Raw genomic sequence first — 13,270 nt, 5'->3', positions numbered from 1 at the left:
TTTTGGTCCTTGGTATTCCTACACTGAGACTTCACATTGAAGAAATCACAGGTATAGACTAAGAAGCAAGAAAACAAACAGACTGCTAGACACCCTTTGTCAGTTCACAGAATCACAGAATGCTCTTGTAAAGAAGAATGGCTATATGGGCAGCTAGGTGGCACAGTGGATAGAGCACTGGCCTTGGAGTCAGGAGTACCTGAGTTCAAATCCAGCCTTAATAATTACCTAGCTGTGTGGCCTTGGGCAAGGCACTTAACCCCATTGCCTTGAAAAATCTAAAAAAAAGAAGAAGAATGGCTATGAATTCAGGCTACTTGAGTTTTGAGTTGGAACTGTCACTTAATTTCTGGTGATCATGGATAATTTAACTCTAGGCCACAATTTCCTCACTTACAATATGGGAGTAATCATAATTTTTATTACCTATCCTCTAAGATTCATAGGAACATAGTCTTACATTTAGTGTTAGGAATGATCTTAGAAGTCATCTAGTCTAACACCTTCCTCCATTTTACAAATGAGGAAACTATGGTCCAGAAATGACTTCTCCTAGGTCATACAGAAAGCAACAGAACTGAGATTTGTATATAGGTCTTCTGTTTCAAAAACTTTGCACTATGCATCCTTATGAATCCTTAAGCACTAAGGAAATGCCAGTCACTATTTTTAGAAACATAAGGGAATATCCAATGTATGTTTTAGTTTAAATAAATGGATTGTCATGGGATCATAGATTTAAAGCTAGAAGAGACAGTAGAAGTTATTAAATCCAATCCACTCATTTTACAGATGAGGAAATTCTCTACAGTTTTAGTGACTTGCCCAGGATCAATCAGCTAGTAAGTACATGAGATAATATATTTAAACCCAGGTCTTCCTAACTCCAGGTTCAGTGCTTTATTCACTATGTATGTTGTTTCTTTTTGTCCTTAACTTTCAAATTGAAAAATTACTTTTTTGGTCAAATCATTCCAAGTGGTATAGGTATGCTCAGTATCCCATCTTAAGATCATTTAAAATGGTAGCAGTATTTTTGTTCCTCAGAATTAGCTTTTAAAAACAAAGGGAAACAAGAATTTGGACAGCCACTGAAAGTCTATTATTACATAAAACCATATCTTTGGATCAAAGACCCATTTTAAACTTTAAGCTTTATACCCATTTGTGTGAAAATTATCCATTGGATATAAAAATTCTGTCAAATCTTCATACTACCAGGTAAAGTTCTACTTTATGATGTTTGGGTGGGGGACGAGTGATGGAGAAATAGTTTAGGGCTTTTGCCTGCCAAACCCCTGACCATCTTTGCTTCTTTATTTCCCCTCTCCCCTCTCCACAATTGTCATTGAAAATAACTAGTCATAATGCCTTTGTGAATCACAGCTCAGTCTTAGCTCTGTGTAAATCTTGCACCCAGACTGGGCCCCTTGGTTTAGAGGCCTTATTGTGCAAATGATTTAGGTAGAGGCAGGATCATGAATAAAGAACACTCACCCTCTTCTTCTTGTCCTCTTCAGGGGCAGAGGGAGGGAGAGCAAGAGAGAGTTCTTCCCAAACATCTCTTTTCATGTGCCAGTATTTGGCTAAGGGCTTTAATTTCATTAGACAAATGGGGAGCTGGGTTTTTCCATGCATTTCTCTCTCCTTTTAATGTGTAAATTACATGGGATTTGCCACTCATTACAATATTGATATGATTATTGACCTCAAATGGACCCACTGCACTGGGGCCCCCAGTCCAGTGCTGGGTGGGTAGAGGAGAAACATGTGTGGGAAAAACAGGTTTCCTGGCAATCAGAAGAATTATATCCAGAAATTGTAGGCTTCAACTTGGTTTTACTTTGTATTTTCTTTATGCAAAATAGTTTTTCAAGATATAGCTAGAAGATGACATATCAGGAAATGGTTTATTTGCAGTTACAAAGCTGACTAGGATCAAGAGTTAGTACTTTGGCATACAGTAGAGATAAATAAAGTTGGTCTAGGTAGCATTCTTTCAGATTCTAGAGATTCCTTTCAAATCACAATATTAAATTGAATTATCCTATCTATCCATGAAGTATTACATCTTTAGCAAGTAACCTGACTTTGAGTATCATTTATCACATCTCCAAATAGAAGGAATTGCATGAGAAGATCTTGTTAAATCTAGAAGGGATCTAAGACATCATGTACCCCAGTGGGTAACAAAATATGATCCCTAGGACACTTTCAGGGTATCTATAAGGTCAAAACTATATTCATAATAATGAGATATTTTAATTTCTAATACAGAAAATGATTATTAAAAAGAGCCCAGATAAACAAAAGCTCTTTAGGAGGTCTTTAGTAGTTTTTAAGTGTGCAAAGTGTCCCTGAGATCAAAACATTTGAGAACAATATATTTAATCCATCCTTTTATTTTGCAGTTGAAGAACTAGAAGCTCAGTGAGGTCATTAGACTTATCCAATGTCATACAGCTAGTTATGGCAAAGCTAAAATTCAAGTACATATTTCCTGCTTCCTAGGCTTGTGCCCTTTTCACAATGCTATGACACATTACTTCAATAAACTCCTTGGCTTTGAATGTCAATGACTCTATAACTTTATAATGTTGAACATATTGTCAGTTTTAGAAAAAACAAGCATCTACACAATTTGTAGCTTAAAATGATAGTTTTGTAGTCTGTAGAATTAAAGATCAGAAGTCATTTTGTCATCACTTCTACCATTCCTATCCTGACCTGGTTACTTCTCTCCTTCTTCAGTGCCTACCTTCTCTATCTAACTGTAAGAACAATAATTGAATTTATTAAAAAGGATGTGTCAATAAATTTGCCTATAGCTCTATCACTATCTCTTCACTCCTTTGATTTCTGAGACCAAATCACCTATCCCTGACCACTGTTCTCCTATGAACTGTATGGTTTTTTTCCCCTATTGTAATGTAATGGCATGTAGGTGGAGCAATGGATAGAGTACCAGGCCTGGAGTCAGGAAGACATCTTCCTCAGTTTAAATCTGGTCTCAGACACTTACTGGCTGTGTGACCTTGAACAAGTCACTTATCCCCATTTGCTCATTTCCTTATTTGTAAAATTGAGCTGGAGAAGGAAGTGAAAAAACTACAATATTTTTGCCAAGAAAATCCCAAATGGGGTCATGAAGAGTCAGACACAACTAAAAAAATTGAATAACAAGGACAAAAGTTGCAATGTAAGCATCTAGAGGAAAAAGGACCATAATTTTTTTTATATTTCTATTCCTATGGTTTAACATAGTACCTATTGCACATTAAGTATTAAATAAATGCTTTTCCATTTATTCATTCTTTGCTCACTTGTTCTTCCTTTCTCTAATAAGAAGGGTGAACAACCTATTGTTGCTTAGTCTTTTCATTGCTTAAAAGCCTTGGTTCCTTCACAGAAGACTAGAATTGTTAATAGAATGAGAACTGACCACCAGACATCCTGATTGGAAAAAGATCTCTGAGAATAAGAGAGTTCTTGAAGCAATGATTTATGAGAATAAATGGATTAGTGGACAGAGGATTGAGGACAGCATAAATGTTGTTCAGGAGATCTTTGTTTTTATATCCATATGAAGTGGGTTATAAGTTGGAGGCATTTTTATTGAAGTTTAAAATCCATGATTATTTTGTTCCAGGATAAAAATTGAAGAAACTCTTTGATGTCCTAGTCTCATTCCATAAATAAGTATTATGAAATATATATGTGTATATATATATATATATATATATATATATATATATATACATACACACACACACATATATATGATTAGGTGACTGATCAATTGTCAAGAGGACAGATATTTTGAATAATTTTTTCCAGTTATGAGTATGGATTAGTGATGATTCAATTACATGTTCTCTTTTCAAAAGCTAGCATTTATATAGTTTTTAAAATTTTGTAAAACACTTAATAGATATCATTTTATTTTATCCCTGCAATACCCTGGCAGGTAGGTGCTGCTATTATTGCAATTTTACAAACAAGGAGACCGAGACAGACAAAGGTTAAGTGACTTGCTCATGGCCACACAGCTAGTAAGTGTCTAAGGTTAGATAAGAACTTGAGTCATCCTGACACTAGGTCTAGCACTCTAGCCTCTGAGGCACCTACATGTTTTGTTCAGTCAGGTTTGTAACCAGAGGCATGCATTTAAGAAGACAGATTGGATGGGCTTAAAAGTGCAGTCAGCGGCCATGAAACAGAGCAAAACTACCTGACTTTTTTTTTTGTAGCAATTTAACTTATGATATTGGCCTTATCATTCATACACCAACCACTGAGCTAAATAGCTCTAGGCAATAACTAAGTCATTCCCATTATGACTTTTGAAAATTCAGCTGATCTTCAGTTGTATACCAAATATTTAATCCATTCCCTGCCTTAAATGACTGCTTTCCATTTGATGAATCCTTCATCAGATGCTTTCAGAGAAATAGCATTATACAAATTCAAAATATCCTTTTTATTTCATTATCTTTACTGAAATCAATCAGTTTAATTTTCAATCTTACTACATTCTGAACTGCCACAGATGGTGTAAGTGGCAAATATTACACATTTGGTAAGGGAAAAAAATCATAGATATAAATACCCTTGTCTTTTGTACTCAGATCACTGGAGATCTTTAAGAACAGGATAAATACCCATCTGCCTGGAATAATGCCTGGAGGCAGGGGGATGGACTAGATGCCCTATTTAGATTATTTTTGACCCTATCATTCAATGGTTCTCTAATGTTGCCTACAGTGTCACAAGAGGTTATAGAAACATCCATGTCTTGAAGACCCTTTTGCATCATTAAACACTTAATATCACTGAAGATTTTTAGTTGAGTTTGTTAACACAACAGCCTATCTTTTCTGCCTGTAGCAATATGGTCATTCTGAAAAGCAATCTGTAGTCCTAATGTGAGTGTGTGGGGTTCTGTGAGCAGAATTCTTGAATAAATATCTACATATAATCTTTGTTGTGGGTATCAACCTGTTAAAGTAGAAAGTCCCCAAGAAATCTCAGCACCATTTAGGTTCTCCTATAATCCTTCTCTGAACCTGAAAATTGAGTGTTCTCTCCCTTCTCAAATGTTCATAGTGGATTTTGTGCAAATCCCCATTGTGTCCAACATACTATAAATTCTATCATATTAATTGCCATGTTTATCTTATCACCCTTTTAGATGTTTAACTTCTTGAGTGTAGAAACTATGTCATTGTGCAGAATTGTAAGTTTAATGTCTAGGTACTTAATGGTATTTAATTGAATTTGTTGAGCTCTCAAGGAAAAAAATGATGCAATTTTTGTCAGGGGCCACACACTTTTTCTGAAAAACAGTTTGTTATTATCCTCTGTAGATAGATAGATAGATAGATTTGGGGCTGTCTGTGCCTATGTGTATGTTTGCATTTGTGTGTGTGTGTGTGTGTGTGTGTGTGTGTATGCATGGTTGTGGTGAGAGAGTGTTCTTATATTCAAAAAAATCCAACTGCCATCAATAAATTATCAGTCATTCAGTGTATCAGGGACCATAGCTTAGCCATCACAGTATCATTTGAAGTATCTTATATGATGCCTTTAGTAGTTGTTTATTGACTTAATCTTCCAAACACACATCTGAGGGGATGATCCATCAATATGGATGTTGATTAGTTAGTTAGCAAGTTTATAATTCATCGACTTCTTTGGGCAATGCACAAAATCATACCTGAAAAGTATTTGAAATATTAGTGGGAGGGGGAAGAGACAAAAATGTATGTTTAGACATAGATACACGTAGGAAATCATTATCAGTAAAACACGATGTAAAGCATTTTGGCATGGGTTCTTAACTCTTAAGAATAATGTCTTAAATACATAAACTAAAATATGCAGGATTACAAAGGAAACCTAATTATAATGGAATATAGCTATCAAAATATTTTTTAAAAAATGTTCTCAGACTCCAGGAGGTTAAGAACTCCTGTATTATGATAATATTCAACCATCTATGTTAGGTTGTATAATATAAAAGGTACTGTTCATATTGATGCTGTACTTGATATAACACACTATACATGCATGCACACACATGCATATTAATTCTATTTTATAGGTGCTAGAAATGAGGCTCAGAGTAGATATATGATTCTCCTAGACTAATAAGAAGAACAATCAGGGCATATTGAGAGGAGTACTCAGGAATTTCCTTACACACAAAGAAGTACTATTAGATAATGGTAAAATGTTTTTTTCTGAAGAGCCTTGCCTGAGGTATTAGTTTTTACCCAGATATTCGTTGACTTTCTCTTCCTCAGACTTCCCAATAGGAATCTATATTTTTTTTCTTTCAATTTAGGAACAAATTCTCTTCTCCCTTTTCAGAACATTGTTAAGTGAATGATCACAAATGGTTTATATGGCATCACCAGTGATCAAGAGAGTGATTTACACTCTTGATTTCTATTGGTATTTATGAACACTGCTATAAAGGGTTATATAATATTCCATTTCTCATCTCCTTGTGTCCATTATGTCAAGAATGCATTCCCTCCTAACTTCTGGTTTATAGAATTCATACTTTACTTTAATGTACATTTCAGGTCCTACCTTATACAGGAAGACTTTTTTTGATCAATCTCTTACCTCCATCCCAATATTTACATTCTCTTTTTTTTTTGAAATTACTGTTTACTGTTTTTATTTGTGTACATGATGTATCTTTCTAAGAAATTGAAATCTCCATGAGGGGAAGGAGATGTTTTATTCTTATCTTAGTGCTGAAGCCTTGAATTTAGCAGATCTTTCTAAATGTTTGCTGAACTGAATTGATTGAAAGGATAGACGACCTGATAAGAAGGGTATCTGTTACTTCAGGGATATAGTTGCTAATCTTGCTGTTCAGGAGAATTGCTATTCAATTTACCCACCTTTAGAGTTCACTTTGGTATCCTGGAAGAATTCCAACTTGGGTAATTGCATTCTGCTGATTTAAAGTTCTCCTGTAGTTTCCCTTGGAAGAGCTAGCCTTCATTTCTCCCAGTTCACATTGGAATACATTGGCACCCAGCGATTACTGCATTCAACAGAAGAGCTAGTTGCATTTTACTAATAAGGAAGTGATCCCTAGGTATACATATATGGTCGGTGAAGTTCTCTTCGATTTGGGAAATATGAGACCCCCCCCCCAAGATAGTGGATCAATGCTCTCAATGAAAAGAAATGTAGATGTTAGAAGAAAATTCATTTTGGGGTGTATGCTCAGAATTTAACATGTCTTATTTTAAAAACATACTGATATATCTTATTTTGACACAGAAGACATTTTCCAACAAATATTCCATGAGATTCCTGATGATAGTGAATTCCTTTACAATCAGTTGTTAACAGATGATGTCCTTTATCTTTTAAAGTGTGATACTAAACTTGATTGACAAATTTTTAGCAAGTTTTATTGACTGTTTTACATTATTGTAGTCATTTTATATGGTTTTTAACTCTGCTTTCTTCTTTGTGCATCATTTCCTATATTTTCACCCATGTTTCCTTGAATTCTTCATATTCATCATTCTTTACCATATAGTGATTATGTTTACATAACATAATTCATCCAGTCATTCCCTAACAATGAGCATGGTTTATTTTCAGTTTTTTTATTAAACCAGATAATGCTTCTATGAACATTGATACTGTAATTTTAAGTAGTCTACTTAAGAATATATTAGATACCTCCACCAAAAGGAAAAGTTCACATTTATAAAATTACATTAAAAATGAGTTTCATTTCTTCAACTTTTCCTTTAAGAAAATTATGACACAAAACTTCCCTTTTCTTCATTGATCTCTGAATCTGATTTTATTTGTTGAACATCTTTCATCTCCACTATGAAAGCAGTACCTTTTCAAGACTTACATACATTTATCATACATCTGTCTATCTCTTTACACATATGTAGATATATATAAAGACTATTTATTATATATATACATGTGTATGCACACATAGGAGAGAGATAGCATAGTCAGGAATACCTGGGTTCATGTCCTGTCTCTCACATATGCTGTTTTCTTTTAAGGTTTTTGCAAGGCAATGGGGTTAAGTGGCTTGCCAAAGGCCACAAAGCTAGGTAATTATTAAGTGTCTGAGACCAGATTTGAACTCAGGTACACCTGACTCCAGTGTTGGTGCTCTATCCACTGTGCCACCTAGCTGCCCCGGGCTGTTTATATTAAACTAACTCCTTAGTGGCTCAAGAAACCTCTAAGGTTGACTAAGTTATAGTACACTTGCTGCTCCTTATTGGTAGAGGAAGTTTCTGTATCTGGAGTTCCTTACATAAATAAAATTGCAAATTCTACCTATCTGTACACATGTGTGTGTAATAAGCTACTGATAGCTTGTAGAGAGTACTTTGTTTCTGAAATTGTGAACCCTCAGTTAAAGTTATGGCTCTGCCATTTACTTGTTTGGGAATTTGTTAAATAACTATGCATACGACTCATCCTGTAACTATATACGTGTGCTATCATGTGTGTATGGGTATGTATAATATCATGTAGCCATAAACACTGCAGTTCCATAGCAAATCTGCAGTCCATAGTTTCATTTACCTAGTATAATAAATTCCTCCTGTCATGTGTGCAGAATTCACATTTTAGGGGGGAAATCTTATTAGCAGTTATTTTCTTCATCCTAGAAATTTTCACTTTGCTAACTATACCCCAGACCCAAAAATATACGTAATCACAAAAAATAGAAATAAGTAATATTAATTTTCCTCCAGAAATCAAACACTGCCAGAGGTGGAATATTCTGTTAAAATTGAAGGTCAATTTGCAATTAAGGGGGGAATCTTTTAACACAGTGACAGAATATTGTGCTATTTGTTGGGGTGATGAAAACAGGAATAAAAAAAAACCTGGATGTTGAGCCAATTATTAAGGTTGAGCTTCAAACTTGTAGGATTCTTTTCTTTAAAAAAAAAAAATCCAGGCTTATTTCTGATTTACGTATTTCAAAGCTCCCACAGCCAAAGGAGGGAAGATTTTCTAACAGTAGGGGGTTATCCTATTAAAATTCATCATGATTCTCCTTTCTGAAAGAAATAAACAGGAATCAATTTTCCTTAGTAAAGAAGTTGGCTGAGATGCAAGATGTTCTAGGATAGACTTGGTGGGTTCACATAGAAGGTTTACAAAATAATTCAAATACAGGGTATGTGACTTGTGGGGAATTCCTTTTTATGGGGAGAAGGTATGCTATATATATATTGTTAGAAAGGCAGGAGAGAGAGGCAACCCAGGATACACACACACACACACACACACACACACACACACGCACACACATGAATCCTCTAACTTTTAATACTGTCAAACCACATACAACAGAGAAGATGCATAGAAGTGCAAAGATCTGGCCAGATACATGTAACTGTATCTATCAAGTTAAATAGAACACTGTTAGATGACAGCAAAGATTGGTTTGTCTTTAGGGGTCAGACAGAAATTTAGGATGACCTTTTTCCTCTCTTCTCACCATGCCTGTTTACTCTGTCTTTGATGGGGTCCCCATTTTCATAAGCACGTGAAATCATATACAGTAACACTGTCTTTTTGCTCTTTGCCAACAGGATCCCTGGAGACAATGTTCCGCTTCCTTGGGCCCCAGAGATTAAGCCTGAACAGCCCTTCCTTCTATTTGAAGTGTATGATATTGATATCAGTGCTTTGGGAGAATGAGGACTCTGAAAAGAACATATCACGCCAGGCTCCATAAAGTCTATGTTGCAAAGAGATGTATAGGCTGAGGTGGAGAAGGGCCAAGTCAGACTTTTGCTCTGGAAAGCAAGTATTATGTAATGAGTTAGAGCTTATTTCCTGGCCTCATCCTTAATATTTGGTACATCTTCATGAAATATGAAAATAGATCTGGTTTTCTGAGTGACGTTACCCTAGGCCCAACCACAGATCATCTATTGTCATTTCATAGGTGCTGGTGATGCTATCAGTATTAATGTTTCTTTCCTCATGCTGTCTTCTTTAAAAAAAAAAAAATATATATATATATATATATATATATATATATATATATATATATATATATAAGCGCACCCCCTTCCCTTTTAGATGCAGTTGGAATCTATTTTCATGGAGTTCCTCCAATCAGGATTACATCCAAACCATTTTGTTTTTTTGAGCCTTTCATACTATATTTACTGCGTGTAATGAAAAGCCTCGATTCTCCCCATGCTAACTAGTGAAACGTGTGATGGTTGAAATATTCCACAAGTCCCACAGTATTTATGGAAAGAGACAAAACACACAGAAGATGTGTGGTTATTAAGTAAGCTCCTTAATCTCTTGATTCTAGCACATTCTCTCTTTCTTCTATGGGCTTTTCATTGCCACCAAGTTGTAAAGGTTTTCATTGTTTGGAGCTTGGCTTAGGGATCCCAGGAAAGCTCAGCTCCAGGCAGGTTTGCCTTGTGCCTTTTAGCATAAAAAATGCATGACACTTCTGCATATGCTCCATATTAAGCTTAACCAGGTTAACGCCCCTTTGCTTGGGTTCTTGGAAGAGAGTCCCATATTGTCACATGTAAAGGGGGACATTTCAGTGCTGACTTTCATTTCCATGAGATTAAAAGTGAAACATGTAACCACAAAGCTGGTTTATGTCATCCCCCTGTCGGAGCCAGCAGTAATGCCAAAAATTAGATATTTGATAGGTTTGTGAGAGAAACAGATGCAGAAGGATGCCATTCCCACAATTTTAGACTCCTTATCTTTAAGCTAGAAAGAACATTCCAGATGAAGAAAATCTATTTTATTGGCTTTAAAAAATAGCAAAGAAAATGCAGAAATAAAAAGAAAATGTTAATTTAAAACCGATGTCATTCTTGGGGACTTATAAACTGCAAATTGGTATTCTTTTTTTTCCCCTTTAAACAAAAAAAAAAGTTGTTCAAGACATGCTTATTCGACTGTTTTCATTTATTATGCATTTTTTCAACCCAGTCCCAGAGTTATAATTGAGAGAAAATATTCTTTAAACATATTCATGTGCTGTATGTTTGTTGGGGATAGGGGAGGAAAGGAGAGTAGGAAAAGGGGAGAGACACCAAAAACATCTAAAAGGCTAAAACATCCAAAAAGTATTCTTTCAGCTTTTTTGTTTTGGAAGCATTTTGTGTCCCTGTTCTTTTCTTTTTATTTAATTCTGCCAGCTGTCTGCTAAACAAATCTAGCCAGGTGGGGCTTACAACCCATGACTAAAAAACCTACTAGTGCAGCTGTCCAGCTTGCCCGGAGGAAGAATTCAAACAAATGGCAGGAATGAAAAGATTGGTTTTGTTTTCAAGAAAGTAGCTACTGTACCTTCTTTCGGTTCAGTTTTTGTTCTGTTTGCTTTAGTTAACTCATGGCCTTCTAAGGTTTTTTACAGTGAAATGGAAAATCACTTCCATGTTTCTAACATTTTGTGTATTTTGGTGATAATCTGGTTTTGTTTAATATGCTCCCCCTCCCCACATAAATGCTTTATTCTACATGAGACCCATAGCACAAGTTGACTGTTTTGAAGGGTACTGAGAATGCATTTTGGGGTACAAATTACTAGCAAAGAATGACTGGACATGATTCCCAAATATTCAGTAATTGACTGTGTAGCTATTGAAAGGTAGTGGTGGGCATTGTTTCTCCAAAAAACTGAGGATAAGAACAGACTTCTTTGCACTGCATCATCAGCCGTCCTCAACTGTAATTTTTCTAGTCAGCAAATGGGTGCTTTATTCTGTGTGTCTGAGGATAGCAAAGGAAGAATTGTGCTAGGAATGACACATTGCCATCTGATCCATGGCTCCATGTATGACAGATTAATGGGCAAACCACTCAAGAGTGTTCTTGTTTTATCTGATACTCATCAACTCAGCAAATCCCTGACTTCTGACAAACATGCTTTAACTCATTATTATTTCTCACTGAAGAAAGGAATTGTGACCAAGGCCTTTGGACCCAGCACCTGTTCACTCTCTATGGATGTTCCTAACAAGGATCAGGACCCAGCTCTGATTTCAAGCCAGACATTTCTAATTCCCCACAGGGAGTAGAAACCTACCTGGAATGCCATCAGATCTCTCTAGTCCCTCAAATGAGCAACTGGAAACAGAACAAACTTCAAGTCAAATGCTTGCCACCACACCCTTTAGCCAGTTGTCATTTCTTCCTATATTGGAAAGAAAAAGAATGAAAGGGGCATTAGCAATTCTTAAAATGGGACATATTTCATTTTCTTGGTCTGTGAGGAAATGTAGATAAATATCAGTTGTTGCAGATTTGGCAAAGAAAGTAGCTGAGATATTGATATCTTATTCTTCAATGAATAAGGACACTAGGAAACAATGCTTACTGAATTGTATAATTCAAAATGGCTTCCTGAATAAGCAGGCTAGGTAAGATGATAGTGGAGTTGACTTGAATTCCTTTTGTTATAAAACAAACTTTGACTAGAGAGATTACAAAACCAAGAAAAAAAGTCCTTTTTAAAATGGGAAAAGTTGAGTAATGATGCAGAAATAACTCTCATACCTTTTTGTTACTTAATGAAGTTGGAGTGATGGGAAATTTGGGGTCAAAATGAAGCAGAAACATAACAGTAATGCCATTACTTATTCTATACAGAACTAACAAAGATGCTTGAATGTTATGGACCATAGATCCAATAAAAGAATATTTACAAATTAAGAAGAAAGTTTAGCTTCCCTATCCCAAGTAAATTTGGAATGATCTCCTTAGTGAGATATCCATTCAAGTCAATACAAATTTATTTGTATATGCCAGGCACTGTGCTATGAACAGAGGATGCAGTTCTTGCCCTCAAGGAACTGGCATCCTAATGGGAGAGACAACATGTAAATAATGAAGTACAGACAAGACATATAATTTGTACATGAGAAATTATCTGAGAGGGCAAGATACAGTAGCCTTTCTTCTAGCATTTCCTGTATGTATTTTAATGAATCGTCTTTTTAGATATCATAAGAAGGCAGCACACTGTTGCAATACTTGCTTTGTGAATGAACAGCAGTATATAAGTTTAAATGTCTTAAAATTTTTCAATATCAGATTATTTGATCTTGTCTGCATTTATAATAGGAATGAATTCATGTTTACTATCCCACTTGCTATGTATGTGGGGGTCAGTTATTTAATGAAAATTTTCAAAGACAATTATCCAAGATTCTCTTTCAATTCCTTTCCTCTTTCTCCTTCTGTTCCATAA

General features: G+C 35.4%; 1 protein-coding gene across 11 annotated transcripts in view; it reads left to right on the top strand.

Annotated features, from left to right (window-relative positions):
* Window positions 1-13,270, top strand: part of GTDC1 (glycosyltransferase like domain containing 1) — a 671,515-nt gene that overhangs the window by 589,921 nt on the left and 68,324 nt on the right. For 4 of the 11 annotated variants that reach the window (XM_074215092.1, XM_074215090.1, XM_074215091.1 and 1 more), the window contains one exon: window positions 9,621-10,019. The exons of 1 other annotated variant lie outside the window; for it this stretch is intronic. In XM_074215092.1, coding sequence (XP_074071193.1) covers window positions 9,621-9,766 — 146 coding nt within the window. In that variant the 3' untranslated portion in view covers window positions 9,767-10,019. Of the gene's footprint in view, window positions 1-9,620; window positions 10,028-13,270 lie in introns of those variants that run through there. 6 more of the 11 variants (XM_074215100.1, XM_074215101.1, XM_074215107.1 and 3 more) reach the window with 5 other exon arrangements.

Source organism: Macrotis lagotis, chromosome 1 (assembly GCF_037893015.1).
Source record: "Macrotis lagotis isolate mMagLag1 chromosome 1, bilby.v1.9.chrom.fasta, whole genome shotgun sequence".
NCBI classification, from domain to species: domain Eukaryota; kingdom Metazoa; phylum Chordata; class Mammalia; order Peramelemorphia; family Peramelidae; genus Macrotis; species Macrotis lagotis.
The sequence above is the reverse complement of the archived record's forward strand: the minus strand, read 5'-3'. Positions and strand labels throughout refer to the sequence as shown.